Source organism: Pteronotus mesoamericanus, unplaced genomic scaffold, assembly GCF_021234165.1.
Source record: "Pteronotus mesoamericanus isolate MK-2021 breed Mesoamerican mustached bat unplaced genomic scaffold, CSHL_Meso_final contig_246, whole genome shotgun sequence".
Lineage (NCBI taxonomy): Eukaryota > Metazoa > Chordata > Mammalia > Chiroptera > Mormoopidae > Pteronotus > Pteronotus mesoamericanus.
The window spans coordinates 9,252,197-9,265,788 of record NW_026555104.1 but is presented as its reverse complement, the minus strand read 5'-3'; the positions used below and the strand labels follow the sequence as shown (position 1 = coordinate 9,265,788).

At 35.0% G+C, this 13,592-nt stretch overlaps 2 protein-coding genes across 4 annotated transcripts in view; one reads left to right on the top strand and one right to left on the bottom strand.

Annotated features, from left to right (window-relative positions):
* Positions 1-13,592, top strand: part of NF1 (neurofibromin 1) — a 245,812-nt gene that overhangs the window by 173,555 nt on the left and 58,665 nt on the right. The gene's annotated exons all lie outside the window — the stretch shown is intronic.
* Positions 5,084-7,461, bottom strand: OMG (oligodendrocyte myelin glycoprotein). Its single transcript, XM_054573168.1, has 2 exons — positions 7,278-7,461; positions 5,084-6,412 (listed from the first exon to the last, which is right to left on the bottom strand). Exons 1-2 carry the CDS (start codon positions 7,278-7,280, stop codon positions 5,084-5,086), a joined length of 1,332 nt encoding a protein of 443 aa, XP_054429143.1. The 5' UTR covers positions 7,281-7,461.

Below are 13,592 nucleotides of genomic sequence, written 5' to 3'. Positions count from 1 at the left end.
CAAAGCTATGACTTAGACCTAATGGAAGAAACTTAGACTCTGGAATTAAAGACTTGGAGGTCATTAGTGGCCCACCAGACACATCTTTGATCAGTACTAATTCATTATTTTATTTATGAAATCAGATCAAGATGGTCAAAAACCAAAACTCCTAGGAGAATATGGTATCTAAACTGAAATCAACAAGATGAATAAGGGTTTTCCAGGGGAAGAAGAGAGAGGTGAGTGAACCAAAGTGGACATGCAACATCTATGAAAGCCTGGGGGCAAGAGAGAGCATGCGAGATTAGAGGGACAAAAAACTTTCAGTTTGAACTTAACAGTAAGGGAGCAGGAGAATTTTAAGATGGTATTATAAAGGGAAGCAAGGCCTGATCCTACAGTAAACAATACTATGTGGTTGGCTGTATTCCCATTTATTTATCAAGCACATGCTTTCTGTCTTTAAAATATTATGTTTGTGTCCTTTGCCCACTTTCTCATCATTTTTATGAGCTTTAATTAAGAATCTCCTTTATTTTCTCTGAATATTCTTATTGGGCTCATTGTTTCAGCATAAGGAAATTTGAGGGTTTTATATAGAAAAATCTATTGATGATTTATTTGTGATTTTTTTCTAGTAAAAATAGCCACCCAGATATTTATAAATATTTTTTAAATCCTTCTATTGGTTTTAAGACTTCCTTTTTAATGTTATCTTTTTTAATTCATTATGTAGGCATAGCACCTGAAGTAAGTATCCAATTTTCCCACAATTGTTTATTGAATTTTCCCTTCCTCTTTGATTTGTGATCTTTTTTCCTTCTAAAGTCAACAGCTTTTGAGAGCTTACTACGTGGTAAACACTATTGTGTAGCACTAAGCACTTTGCATGTATTATCTCATTTTTCCTCACAACAACCGTATGAGGAAATGGAGTCACAGAGAATTCTTATGTGTACTGTGCTCCAGTTGTGCTACCATTTTTTGTATTGGGTTCTCTTCCTTTCTATTTTTATGCCACTACCATTCTGTCTTAATATTTACAGATGCTATGTTTCCCTCTCAAGAAAGGGTAAGAAATGCCTTAACTATTTCTTACTTTTTCTACTCTTGCCTGTTTTTTTTTCCAGATGAACTTACATGTTTAATGCTATGTTCCAAAAAGAATCTCATTAGAATGTTTGTCAGAATTGGCTTAATCCATCAATTACACTGGACATAATTGCATCTTTACAGTATCAATAAATGTGCACCTCCGGTACTTGGCCTTGGTACCTGGTGTGTTCTAGATGCTGGCTAAATAATTATTGAGTGAAAGAATATATAAATGGAGAGACCCTTGTTTATCATCTCTATCAACTTTATACCTCTCATTAATGTTTTTACCTTTTCTTCATTTGGTCCTATTCATTTCATATGAATGTTATTTCTTGGCATTGTTAGTTTTGGTGGATTGTTATTGTTATGAATGGTATCTTTTCCTGTACTTTTCTAAATATTTGTTGCCAGCATATGAGAAAAATCTTTAATGATTCCATATTTATTTTGGTATTTATTTAGTTACTCTTCTGAAGGTATTCTTGAGGAATTCTTTAGATAGACAGTTATATCACCTGATAGTAATAATCATTTTTTTTACTTCCCTGTAATTTTATCTGTTGTTTCTGTTTTTTGTCCTGAAATTTTCCAAATAATGTTTAAAAAAGTTGATAATGGGTATTGGTGCTTGATTCTAATTTTAATAGTAATACAACCTTTTACTTTTTAAGGAAGATTTTTGTAAATACATACTATCATTCCTTATCTAGTTTTTTAATGTACTTCCAAAAGAGCCCTGGCCAGCTGGCTCAGTTGGTTTGAGCATTGTCTGATACACCAAAAGGTTGTGGGTTCTATCCCCTGTCCGGCATGTATGGGAGGCCTTGTTTGTTTCTCACATCAGTGTTTCTCTCTCTCTCAAATCATATCCTAGGGTGAGGATTTTAAAAAATGTTTAAAACAATTACTTAAAAAGGAATAATCTTACAAAAGATTTCAGGTTGACTTCTGTATGCCACTTTTGTTAATAGTTAAAGGAATTTGCTATTGCTTCAGAGCATTGTTATGGAAGATTATTGAACAGCGCATATTTGTGACCCTTTAAGTTAGCTACAGAAGACATCCCATTCTGTTGTGATATGTGAACATTTCTCTGGCTTTCATCTGGGTCCCTGTGGAGGATGGCGATGGCTGACGTCGAAAGCAGGTTGAGTGCTTGGCAAAGCCATGCTTGACAGGCTTGCGTCTGCAGAGCGGAGCAAGCCAGCAGCTGATGACAGCCAGAACCCCGGGGGCGGTGGGGCGGGGGGCAGTGTTGAGACCACCGCTCTGCCCAGGTCATGGCAGGTCCCTAGTGCATTAATATCCAAACCTGAATTCTAGAGGGTGGAGGAACAGGACTGAAGCAAATACACCCTTTCATTTTCTCAGGTGTACATAGAGCTTGAGTGTTCACTGGGCTTGCACATACACAAGTAATAATAACAATCCTAACAACAGCAGCAGCAACGTTATGTGAATTATGCCATTTAATCCTCAGAATAAAACCACTGTGAATAAGTCAGTCCTGCTAGTCCATTTTATAGACAAGGAGTCTATGATGTAGAGCAGTGGTAACTTATCCAGAGTTACACAGCTGAGGAGTGGCAGAGGCAGGATTTAGACCTAGAACCTTTGACACCAGCGTACACTCTTCACTGCTACTTTGTCTCTTACTGCATTTGCTTTTGTGTCTGTGTTCGTATTTGAATACACTTCACTGGTGAGAAACAAGTTACTTGTAAAATAGAAGCCTTAGTTAGGGTTGGATGGATGGATATATATCATATAAGCTTGAGAGACAGATGCTGAAGACTAATGCATTTTGAAATATTTATGGAGTCCAGTAATATAGTAGTTCTTGTCTTAGTGGCATATAATGAGCCCACCTCCGTTAATAATGCTAATAACACAATTTCCTTAGGAGGAAATATTGTTTGATTGCTTTAAGGCTAGATAATTCCTTCTAAGGACTAAGAGTCTGTATACTTGGCATGTGTTGTACTTGTAAATTTACTGAGTTTTTCATCTGCATTTTGCAGAAATGTCAGTTAGATTGGTATAATCCATAGCTGCTCATAATGCTGTAATCCATAATTTTACTTTGTCACTTTTCCCCATTATATTTCTGAGACAACATTGAATTTTTGTCACCTTCAGAGTGAAAGACATTACCTCTGAGAAACATCCTGTGAAACTCAGTATATGTGTTTTTTAAAACAAAATGCTAGTGTGAGGTAGGGTAGAAAATATCTAAGCAGTTAGCCCCTATAATCAGTGGTGAAGATACTAGCTCAGTGATTGGGAGGAAATGGGAACAGCTTGTTCATTTGGAAAAGTAATGCATTTTAAAGCCATTTAGGGGATTATTTCAACTAACCCCTTTTCTTCATGGTGACATTCCCCAACATAGTGAGCCAATTAGATTTACTGGGGCAGAAAAATGTTCAAGAGCCACTGTACTAGTCAGCATAGGAGAGGAATTGCTTTATTGAAGCTTAACAATATTTTTTTTTCCATAAGCCTGGTGTTTCATTTAAAAAGCAAAAAAAAAAAAAAAAAAAAAAAAAGCACATTTGGAGGTTGTTCTCCCCCTCTACCCCTGCCCCATAGAAATGTTCCCAAATCTGGAAAGAAGTCTATTTTAATTTTAAAATTTCGTAGGAAAGAACATAAAATTTTCTTTCTGTACTCTTTTTCCCAACTCTAAGAGTGCTGGAAATAGATTCTTATGTCTCACCAGTTAAGCACCTCATTTGCGGCTTACACATCCAGTTTTGCTGTCCTGCATTTTAATCTAGCCTTGTTTCAGGGCTGCTTTTTCGGACTCTTGGCTATTATGTTTGTATTTAATTCATAAGGTGGCTACTTTTATATTTGTAGAAAATTCTTCACTTTCTTCTAACTGGGGACCTGGTGCAATTTGATTTAGAGTGTTAAGGTTTGTCTCATGCCCAGCCCTAGTCCTGCTGTCTGCTCTTCTGGGTTCATCGTCTGGTCGTAGCACAAAATGAATCCCATTCCTTTTCCCTTCCTGCTTCTCTTTTCCTCTCCTTACCTTCCTTAGTACTGCCAATGTTTGTTAGGTCCCCATGATTTTATTCTGAAACTAAATCTTACTTTTAGTTTCGGTAAGTCAGATTCTAATTTCTGATGTACAAAAAATGAATTTTTCTCTCCTGCACATAAAAGACAATTTTTTAAGTATTTAAATTTCCATTAACAAATGGTTTGTTAAAGATGCACTAAAACTGTTCCTTTAATGGCTTTAAACCTAATTTTTTAAATTATTTTTAATACCTTTCTTAAATGCAAAACACAAAGCCATTTAACTTTCCTTATTAAAATGCAAAGCCTAGTGTCTTCTAGCTTTTTGAAGAGCTTTTGTCCATTATATAATCTGTAAAGTAGCCAAGAGTTCCTCAGAAGCAGGACATCATTGAGATTTAAAACAATTATGGCTTGTGTGTAAAATAATGACATGGCATAACCGTTCATGGGGTGGCAGCCACAGTTTTACTCTAGTGGCAAAATCTCCTTGGATGCCTCCAACATTTCATTTACCATAAAGACTTTAGCGAAGTACCTAGGACAAAAATGATTAGGTCATTTTTAAGTCTTACTAAGTAGATTAAGTTGATATGACTGGAAAGCCAAATGACACGGTTATGAGCATAGACCATTTATTTTTTCCCAGATGTTTTGACAGTGTAAACATACATAAAATACATATTAAAGTTAAGATGCTTTATATCTTGTGCAATAAATTGAAGCCTTAAAAAGAAAACATTTCATTAAAAAAATTCATTAGTTTTACTTAAGACAGTAAAATAGCAGCAAGTACCAAGACATTGTGCACTTCTTTTATTTAAGACAAATTACTTCATTTACATCAGAGTCAGAAAGGTAACACTGGCTTTCTTGAATACTTAATATAGCTTGAATCACTAGTTAGATGGGGGCATATTTTCCCAACTATACATCAGGGAGGAGTTCTTTCATTAGTTTCAGAAAATGCAGACCCTCAGATGGCCAGCAGGACCACAGCATTGAGCATTAAGAGCAACAAAGCATTTACTTTCCAAGCATTTGCCATAGAAGGTAAACGAGTCTTTATATTTGTGGTGGTCTCTTCCCTCCGTAAGTTAAGGGTTGTGCTTTGTTGAGGCATTTCAGAGAAATTATTTGGCATGCCACTAGTGATACTTAGGGTCATGGGTGTCGGGGATGATTTTTTTGAGCTAGTGAGGCTTGTGTTTGTAACCATTCCATCTTGGAGATGAATAGTTAGAGTTGCAGCTGCTGCTTCATGTGAATCGATCGTTTCTGTGGATGTATCTTCTGGATAGGGCACAAAAGCCTTGTCAGTGCTAGTAAAGGTGGTATCTTTGCTTAGAGTGGCGCCAAATGCTGTTTCCTTTGTTCGATATTGTTTGGGCGTTTTGGTCACTTTGGGCTGAGTCACCATACTCAGAGAGTTACTGGTGTCCACTGTCTGCACCCCACTTACAGTGAACAAGCTTGAGGTAAATCCAGAAGGTGTGGGGTATATGTTATGTTCCTTCAAAGATGATATTTGGCTAGAACAGGGAGTCCCTATGACGTGGGCTTTTGTTTGCATCATCCATTTCAATAAGTAAGTAATGTTTTGTTTGTGGTCACATGACCACCTGTTATTGTAAAGGGTTATCTCTTGCAACTGAAGGAGTTGGTCAAAAGCTTCATCTGGAATGATTGTGAATTTGTTGTTGTGCAGGTAAAGATGTGTGAGATTTGTCAGGTTTATTAATGTTCCTGGAAGGATTTGTGTCAAGGAATTATTAGACAGGTCCACAATATGTAGTTTGGAGGGCATGTTGGTTGGAACTGTCCAAAGTTTGTTACTGCTTAGGTTGAGGACCTCAAGACTTCTTAGTGTATTTTTAATGAGGACAACCTTTTCCAGCATATTCTTAGAAACATCCAGATATTTAAGGTTCCACTGATAAGCAGTATCAGATTTGTCAAGCAGTTTAATGTTGTTGTTAGCAGCAGACATATTCCAGAGGGACCGAGGTAATTGAGCAGGGAGGCTTTCAAGCCTGTTGTTTGAAATGTCCAAGGTCCTCAGATTAGTGTATTGGGTTAACTGGTTATGCAGATCAGTAAAGTGGTTATAAGACAGATTTAAATGGATAATATTCTCTTGCAGTCCGGATGGTAATGTAGTCAAGTTTCTGCCTGAACAGTCCACATGCCTGTGCCTTTCTGTGCATATACATTGGAGAGGACAAATGCATAAAATACCAGGTGTGAGAAACAGAAGGATGAACAGGCTGGGAGACATTTTCAGTATCTGATATTCCATCAAAGCCTGGAAACAAACAGATATACCCTTCTTTTAATATGCAAATACAATTAGGCATCTGCATGGGTCAGTTAGCATTAGGCAAAATTTTCAAAAAACCTCGTTGTTGTTGAGTCCTTTTATAATTGTTCCAGTGATTAAACTAACAAAGCTCCCCTTCATTTATAGTCCAAATGCTTAATCCCTCAATTGGGGCTATGTGGTAGAGACTCTCTCCCCTACTCTCGCCTGCATTTTCTCCTTTATTTTCTCTCTCCTTTTACACCGTCTTTTCTTATTTATCTTCCCAGAGCCTTAATATTATAAAATGGCATTCTCTGCAAAGAAAGAGTTGGAATCTTAAGCTGTTACTGTTTTTTATAATATTCGTTTTACTCAGATGGGAAAAAATGGCTGTCGTGTCTCTTTTTTTTTTTTAAATCTCTGCAGTAATTGTGTGTGTGTGTGTGTGTGTGTGTGTGTAGGATGAGATTTTATTTAGATATTAAAGCAATACTTTGAAATTCATCTTTGTGTTTTTAGGCTAAATATATCCTTGCAAAACATTTTAAGGCACTTGCAAAATCCAAACCAACACCATACCTTCAAACCTCACATTTTATAAAGTGATTTTTCTTCTCCATATTTCAGTGCTGATTCTAAAAAAACAGTATGTGTATTTACAAAATGAATGGATATTGAAGAGAAATTTCTCCACTGACACTGCAGCAAATTTCTGGTGCATGCACTTGCTATTGAAAATATATTCAGTCCTAACGTTCTTTTTCTTAAAAAAAAAAAGAAAAAAGAAAAAAGAAAAAGAAAAAGAAGGAAAAGAAAAAGGAAAAAAAATTCCGAGGTCGATCTTTTACTGATTTAAATAACATCTTACCATAGTGTCGTCTTCAGCATCAGCATCTCATTTTCTCCGGGAAACTTAAGCTTAAAGGTCGCCTTGTTCTGGAGAGTAGGAACCGCTCCTGGCTGTGGGCTGTGCTTGCCTGCTCAGCTGCATTGTGTTGCTGTGAGCTGAAGCTCTGCAACCACCTGATCAGCACCACATCGGAGGACTGCAGAGCTGTCATTGGTGCTGACTCAAATTTATTGCAAGAGGTGCACACGCAACAAAATGGACCAAAATGTTTTTCTAAATTTATAGCTTTAAGCATACCTACTTTTCTTGGATTTGCTATAGGATGGAATGCCTCACACATTAGACCCGGACCTTACTCATTTCTGTGTATTTGTCTGAGCTTTGGTTCCACATTTTAACATTTGCCTCGTGAAGAATTTGTGGGGGTTTTTTAATGCCTCTAATCTTCATCTCTTTTACATGTTGAAAAATGTTTAAAATGAATTTGACCTTCCCCGTGGATGGTTTTCTAAGATATTAGTGTAACTATTTTGAACTCCTACCTCTATTTTTTTCTAAAAAATGGTACAGTTATCACATCACTTTTTAAAACTGCATTAACACAATCTGTTTGATTTTTATATACTCCCCCAACGTGATGGTTATTATGTATAATCAGCTTTTAAAATTTATCAGCCACTTAAATATTATTCTTCCTTTATGGAAAGTAAGAAGTACTTAAATATGATTATTTTTTCTTTGTGATATAAAGGATCATGTGACCCAGGCTAACATAAGCAACGCTACATTTTTAAATAAGTACCTTATGCTTTTAGTTATCAGTTCATGTGATAAAATAGATGTGTTTTATTTTATGACATTTGGGTTAAGGCTTCTTTTTCTTTATGAAACTCTGTTGGGTGAGTGGGTATGAGTATTGTTTTCTCCAGAGACCTCTTCGATACTGTATGAATGACCATCTATTTGATTTTATGTTTTAAAAACAACAGCATCAATTTCAGGTGATTTCTTCAGGCTGTTTTACATTTTATCTTCTGAGAAAGCAATTTATACTTTTTAAATTATGTGAAATAATGTAAAAGGCAACACTTTGGTCATGCGTTTAATAAAATGAGACCAGATTAATGATAGCTTCTACTCCACTCCTTAGTGGACTGCTTGTATAATCTGTTAAAACTTGTGTAATTTCCAGAATAGTCAGTTTCACTTAGAAAAGAAAACAAGTTATGTCATGTTCATTATGAATTATTACCATTTAAAATCAGTCATTAGCATATTACATTTAAGGAAATTCTTTTTATACCTAGTTATTAAATCCTTGGTTTTTCTTTAAATTACATTTGCCATTATTTTACTCCAATTAGAATTTAAATTTTAGAATTAAAATTTGAAGTTTATTTTCTTAGAAAGCGAACTATAATCTAGGAGTCACCTTTTGTATAAAATTAATGTTCCTTGAAAAGTATCTATATTTTAAAAGTCTGCAGTGTTAGAAATTTAGTATTGATTTAGGTACTTTATTCCCATTTCACTTTGAGGGTTCCTAAGATTCTTTCTATGGATTTCAAAAACCAGTCATCATTCTTAGGGCTTAAAAGTAATGTGTTAAAAATACTCCATTCAGCAATGTTGTTGTGGAAATAAGTAATGTTTTAACATTTAAATTTCTTCTGTTTCAGCTCTTACACACTGTTACTCTTCAAGGGATGTGACTGAGGGTCAATCTACCAAACACTTAAATCTTTTTTTTTAATCTCTTCTTTTAATCGTGGGAAACCCATGTGGAAGTAGTTATTCAGTTCCATTATACTTGCCAGTACTTTTGTTTGAAAGAAATAATATGTTATTTCATTAACTAATGGATTCAAATGAATTTGGATTTAGATTTATTGAGATTAGTTTCTGCTACATATAATTTAAAAATTCCAATATAATAGTTGTGACACTGTTTCTCATTTCTAAGCTTGAGGACATACCAAATTGCTTCTTCTTATTCAAAGATTGTTATAAAATTCTCAAAATAAAAAGAATAATATTTTAATATATTTGAATTGTAACAAACTGCCCTTATCTTATGCTTTTAGAAATTCTCACGAAATAAAGTAACAGTATATTACTGTTACTCCAAAAATAATTTTTATTGGCTTAAATGTTTGTTACAACTTATTTTAGATATTATTCAGACACATTGCATTTTAGATTAAGTCTTCTATCGAGTCAGGAATTACAGCTATTTAGGTAACTCTTATGTACTAGACTAAGTTCTAAATTCATTTACATATTCTGTTGTGAAACACACTGTCCTAGGATATATTACACCGACACTGCAAAAGGTAAAACAAGTTACCTACCAGGGAACAACTGTCCCATGTTAATCAACAGTTTGGAAACCCAATCAGGTTATCTTTATTTCTTAAGTTGATAACATTTGTTGTGCTTATTTGAGACTAAAAGTATTATATTCTTTAGTTTTGGTTATGTAGTTGGTTCTTCAGACTGAATTTCCTGCTGAAAACAGCTAAGAGTACTGAATAAAGCATTTTAAAAGCATGGAAGAACTGACAAGATAGAAATTATCAGGTCAAAATCCAAGCAGATCAGTTCCTTCTCCTACCTCCTCATCCCTTTTCTCTCCACATTGCCAAAACTCAGTTATTTGTTCTCTAAAATGTTCCTCATCTGGATTTATCTGTTCACTTTCTTGTGAAGATTTGATTTGTTTCTCTATTCCCCATATTTCCTATAAATGGTTCCTAACAGCATTAACATAATTAGTTATTTGTATTATCCTAAAAAAAGTTTCAAAATAATGCCAGTATTGCTACAGATAGTTAAATTACAAACTACTGAATAACATTTAAAATTTCTGTGCAGCTCTGTTCTTAGAATATATTTCACCAAGGATATATAGTCAATCCTGTATTCGAATGCAGCATAAAATAATTGTTTTCTCTATATTTTTATATCATCAACTTTACATAAAGTTAGGTTCATTTGTGTCAGTTAGTCATCAGTTTTTAGGGACTGCTTATGTCAAAACTGTACTACAGGATATACTCAGAGCAATCTTACTTCTGTATTCCCTCCTCCCTCTTCATACTCCTGTTAGTGACTATTTTTGGTTGTTTCTTACCGGTATTTCTTTTTACAAACATATAAAAATATGTATGTGTTATATGTGCTTATCCCCTTATATAAAAAGTTGCCTACAAGATGTGTACTGTTACACATCTTGTTTTAATTGTTTTTAATAATGTATCTGGAAGATCACGCCATATCAGTACATAGGGATCTTTCTCATTCATTTAATGATGCATAGTACTGCCTTTGAGAGTGCCCCATAGTATATTCAACAAGGCCCCTATGATGGACATCTGAGTTGTTTCTAGACTTTTGCTATTATAAATAATGCCACAGTGAATACTCTTGCACCTGAGTTATTTCATTTTTGCCCAATGGATCTTTGAGAAGATTTCTAGAAGTAGGATTCCTCTGTAAAAGGGTAAATAAATTTGGAATTTTTCTGGGTATTACCTAATTCCTCTCTATGAGAATACCATTTCGTAGTCTGGTTTTGTAGAGCCTCCCTCTGGACTTTGTTGTTGAACTTTGGATTTATATCAATAAATGCAGTAGTATCTCAGTGTAATTTTAAGTGCATCTCTCTTGTTATGAGGAAGGTTGTATATCTTTATACAGATTTTTAAGGACATTTAAATTTTTTCTATTGTGTTGTAGGTCTTTCCCACCCCCTTCTGTATTTAGGAGGCTTTTTTGATTTTAGAGATAGTAGCCCTTTGACTTAAAGCTGTGATATTTTTGTTGTTGTTCATTTGTGTATTGACTTTATTATGGTGACTTTCAGCATGTTTGTTTTTTCTATTTAAAAGTTTTGTATAATTAGATTTTTCTTTTATTGCTTCTGGATTTTGAGTCTCAGCCAGGAAGGTTTTTCTCACTTCCAGATTAAAAAGGATTTCACTCATACTTTCACCTATTACTTATATAATTTCGTTTTTAATATTTAGGTCTCTGGTCATTTGGTGTTTATTCCAATGTAGTGTGACGTATAGATCCAGGTTTGTTTGTTTGGTTTTTGAAATATATATCCAGTTGTGCCAGTACTTTTCCCAACTGATTTGAGAGTGGAGTCTATTTTGAGATTTTCTGTCTGTTCCATTGATCTGCTTGTATAATCATGTACCCATATCACAGTGTTTTAGTTATAGGTACCCAAATATTTTGTTACTTGACTTTTTCGTCAGAACTAAGTGATAGCAACAATTACAGGTCACCTTCATCTAATTCATTGTATCCCCATTACCTACACCAAATGGGATATGTATGTGATACATGTTTGTTGCAACAAATGAAGTGGGTGCTCTTTGGCCTTACATTAGTGAAAAGAGTGCTGAACGAGGAGTCAAGGAACAAATGCAGCTTTTTTTTTTTTAAATCTTCATCCCAGGACATGCTTGCTGATTTGAGAGAGAGAGAGAGAGAGAGAGAGAGAGAGAGAGAGAGACATTAATCCATTGCCTCCTGTGTGTGCTCCAACTGGGGATTGAACCCTCAGCCTTTTGGTATATGGGACGGTGCTCCAAACAACTGAGCCACCTAGCCAAGGCCAAACTTGGCTTTTTAAAACAAGTCATTTACTCTCTCTGGGCCTGTTTTTCCAGCAGTTAACAAATAAAAGGGATTGAACTAGATGGTTGTCAGGGCTGTTTCTGAATCTGGTTAATGTTGATCTGGTAAGATCACCACTGTTATGTGGTACGTAATTCAGTCTGCTTTTAATTACCCTGTGCCTTGTCCTTTTGCTATATTCATGAAATAAATTTTCTCTTCTGGATCCTGGTTCTTTACTATAATCTTTTCTGTACATTTTTCTTTGTTCCAAAATTTTCTTCTCCCCTATATTTCTTTTATTAGCTTTTATTTTTTTCCTGCTGCTGCTGATTAAGCAAGAATGGTCTCTGTTTGGCTGCTCCACTCCCACTGACTTCAGTTGGTAAAAATTGCATGCAGTAAAAAGGAATGATTTCCCCCCCTGGCAGAGAATTTCTTAAGAAACAAACAAACAAAAAATACACACACACAAACCCAGCTGCTAAAAGTAGTCTGTTTTATTGTACAAAGAACAGAAGGAGAATAGCTGCCTGTAGTTTTTGAAGAAATCAGCCAAGACTATGACCAGATTGTCAGCTCTTAATTTATTTATGAGACTTGATATTTCCTTGTATTTTCCAATACCCATCCTTCAAGAGGTCAGGAAAGAAGTTGATGAAAAAGAAGAGCAAAAGTGTAGAAAGAACCTGTTAGGTAACAATTTTAAATGTAAAATGAGAAAGATGATGATGATTTAAGGCAAGTTTAAGTCTTGACCAAATATAAAAACATGTCTTTCTGTAACAGGAATAATTAAAATTAAAAAGAATAATAGGAAATTCTTAAATTCCTGATTGCTGTTAGGTAAATTACCTTAAGAGTGCAAAGTTTGAAAAACACATGAAAGAAACTTTTTAATATGGAAGACAAAGGAGAACCAACATACTATGCCAATAAACATGCTTATTCGGGAAAAATAAGCTACTCAAGGAAGTATTTCTGCAGATAAACACTTCATGGTCAGTAAGGGATGGTTTAAAAGATATAAAGAGAAACATTGTATATAAAAATTCAATGACCAAAAGCCTGCTAGTTTTTATTAAAGATGGAACTTAGTTTTTTGAACACCATACTACTATTTTCTTCAGAAAAATCCCAGAATTATCAGAGGTTCCAGCTTTAAGCTACAATTAAGGCCACCACACTTCATTCTAAGTGACCCTTTCCTGCAGGAGTTAGGGTAGGGGTAAGGAGAAAGAATATATGCTTGTGTGGCAAAGGAGAGCTTCTGCAGGCCCATGCTGACATCTCCATAAGCACAGGCCAGTGAACACTGGACACCTTGACGTTGACGTTGAGCGGTGCATCCCTACTCTGATAACTCAGATTTATCACTTGGCAGGTAATGGGTAAAAGATGAAATTCTGGGCCCTGGTGAAGTAGTTCATTTGGTTAGAACGTCATCCCTGATATGCCAAAGTTGTGGACTTAATCCTGGTCAGGGCACATAAAAGAAGCAACCAGTGAATACATTAAGTAAGTGGAACAACAAACTGGTGCTTCTCTCTCTCTCTTTCTCTCAAATCAATTTTTTAAAAAGATGAAATTCTGCGTAAGAAAGGTAGTTAAAGAATTTAAACATATAGTGTTTAAATGTAAAGTATGAGTTTAATGAAAGTTGAGAGCTGTCTGTATTTCAATACAATCTGTTTTTCTTGGAAA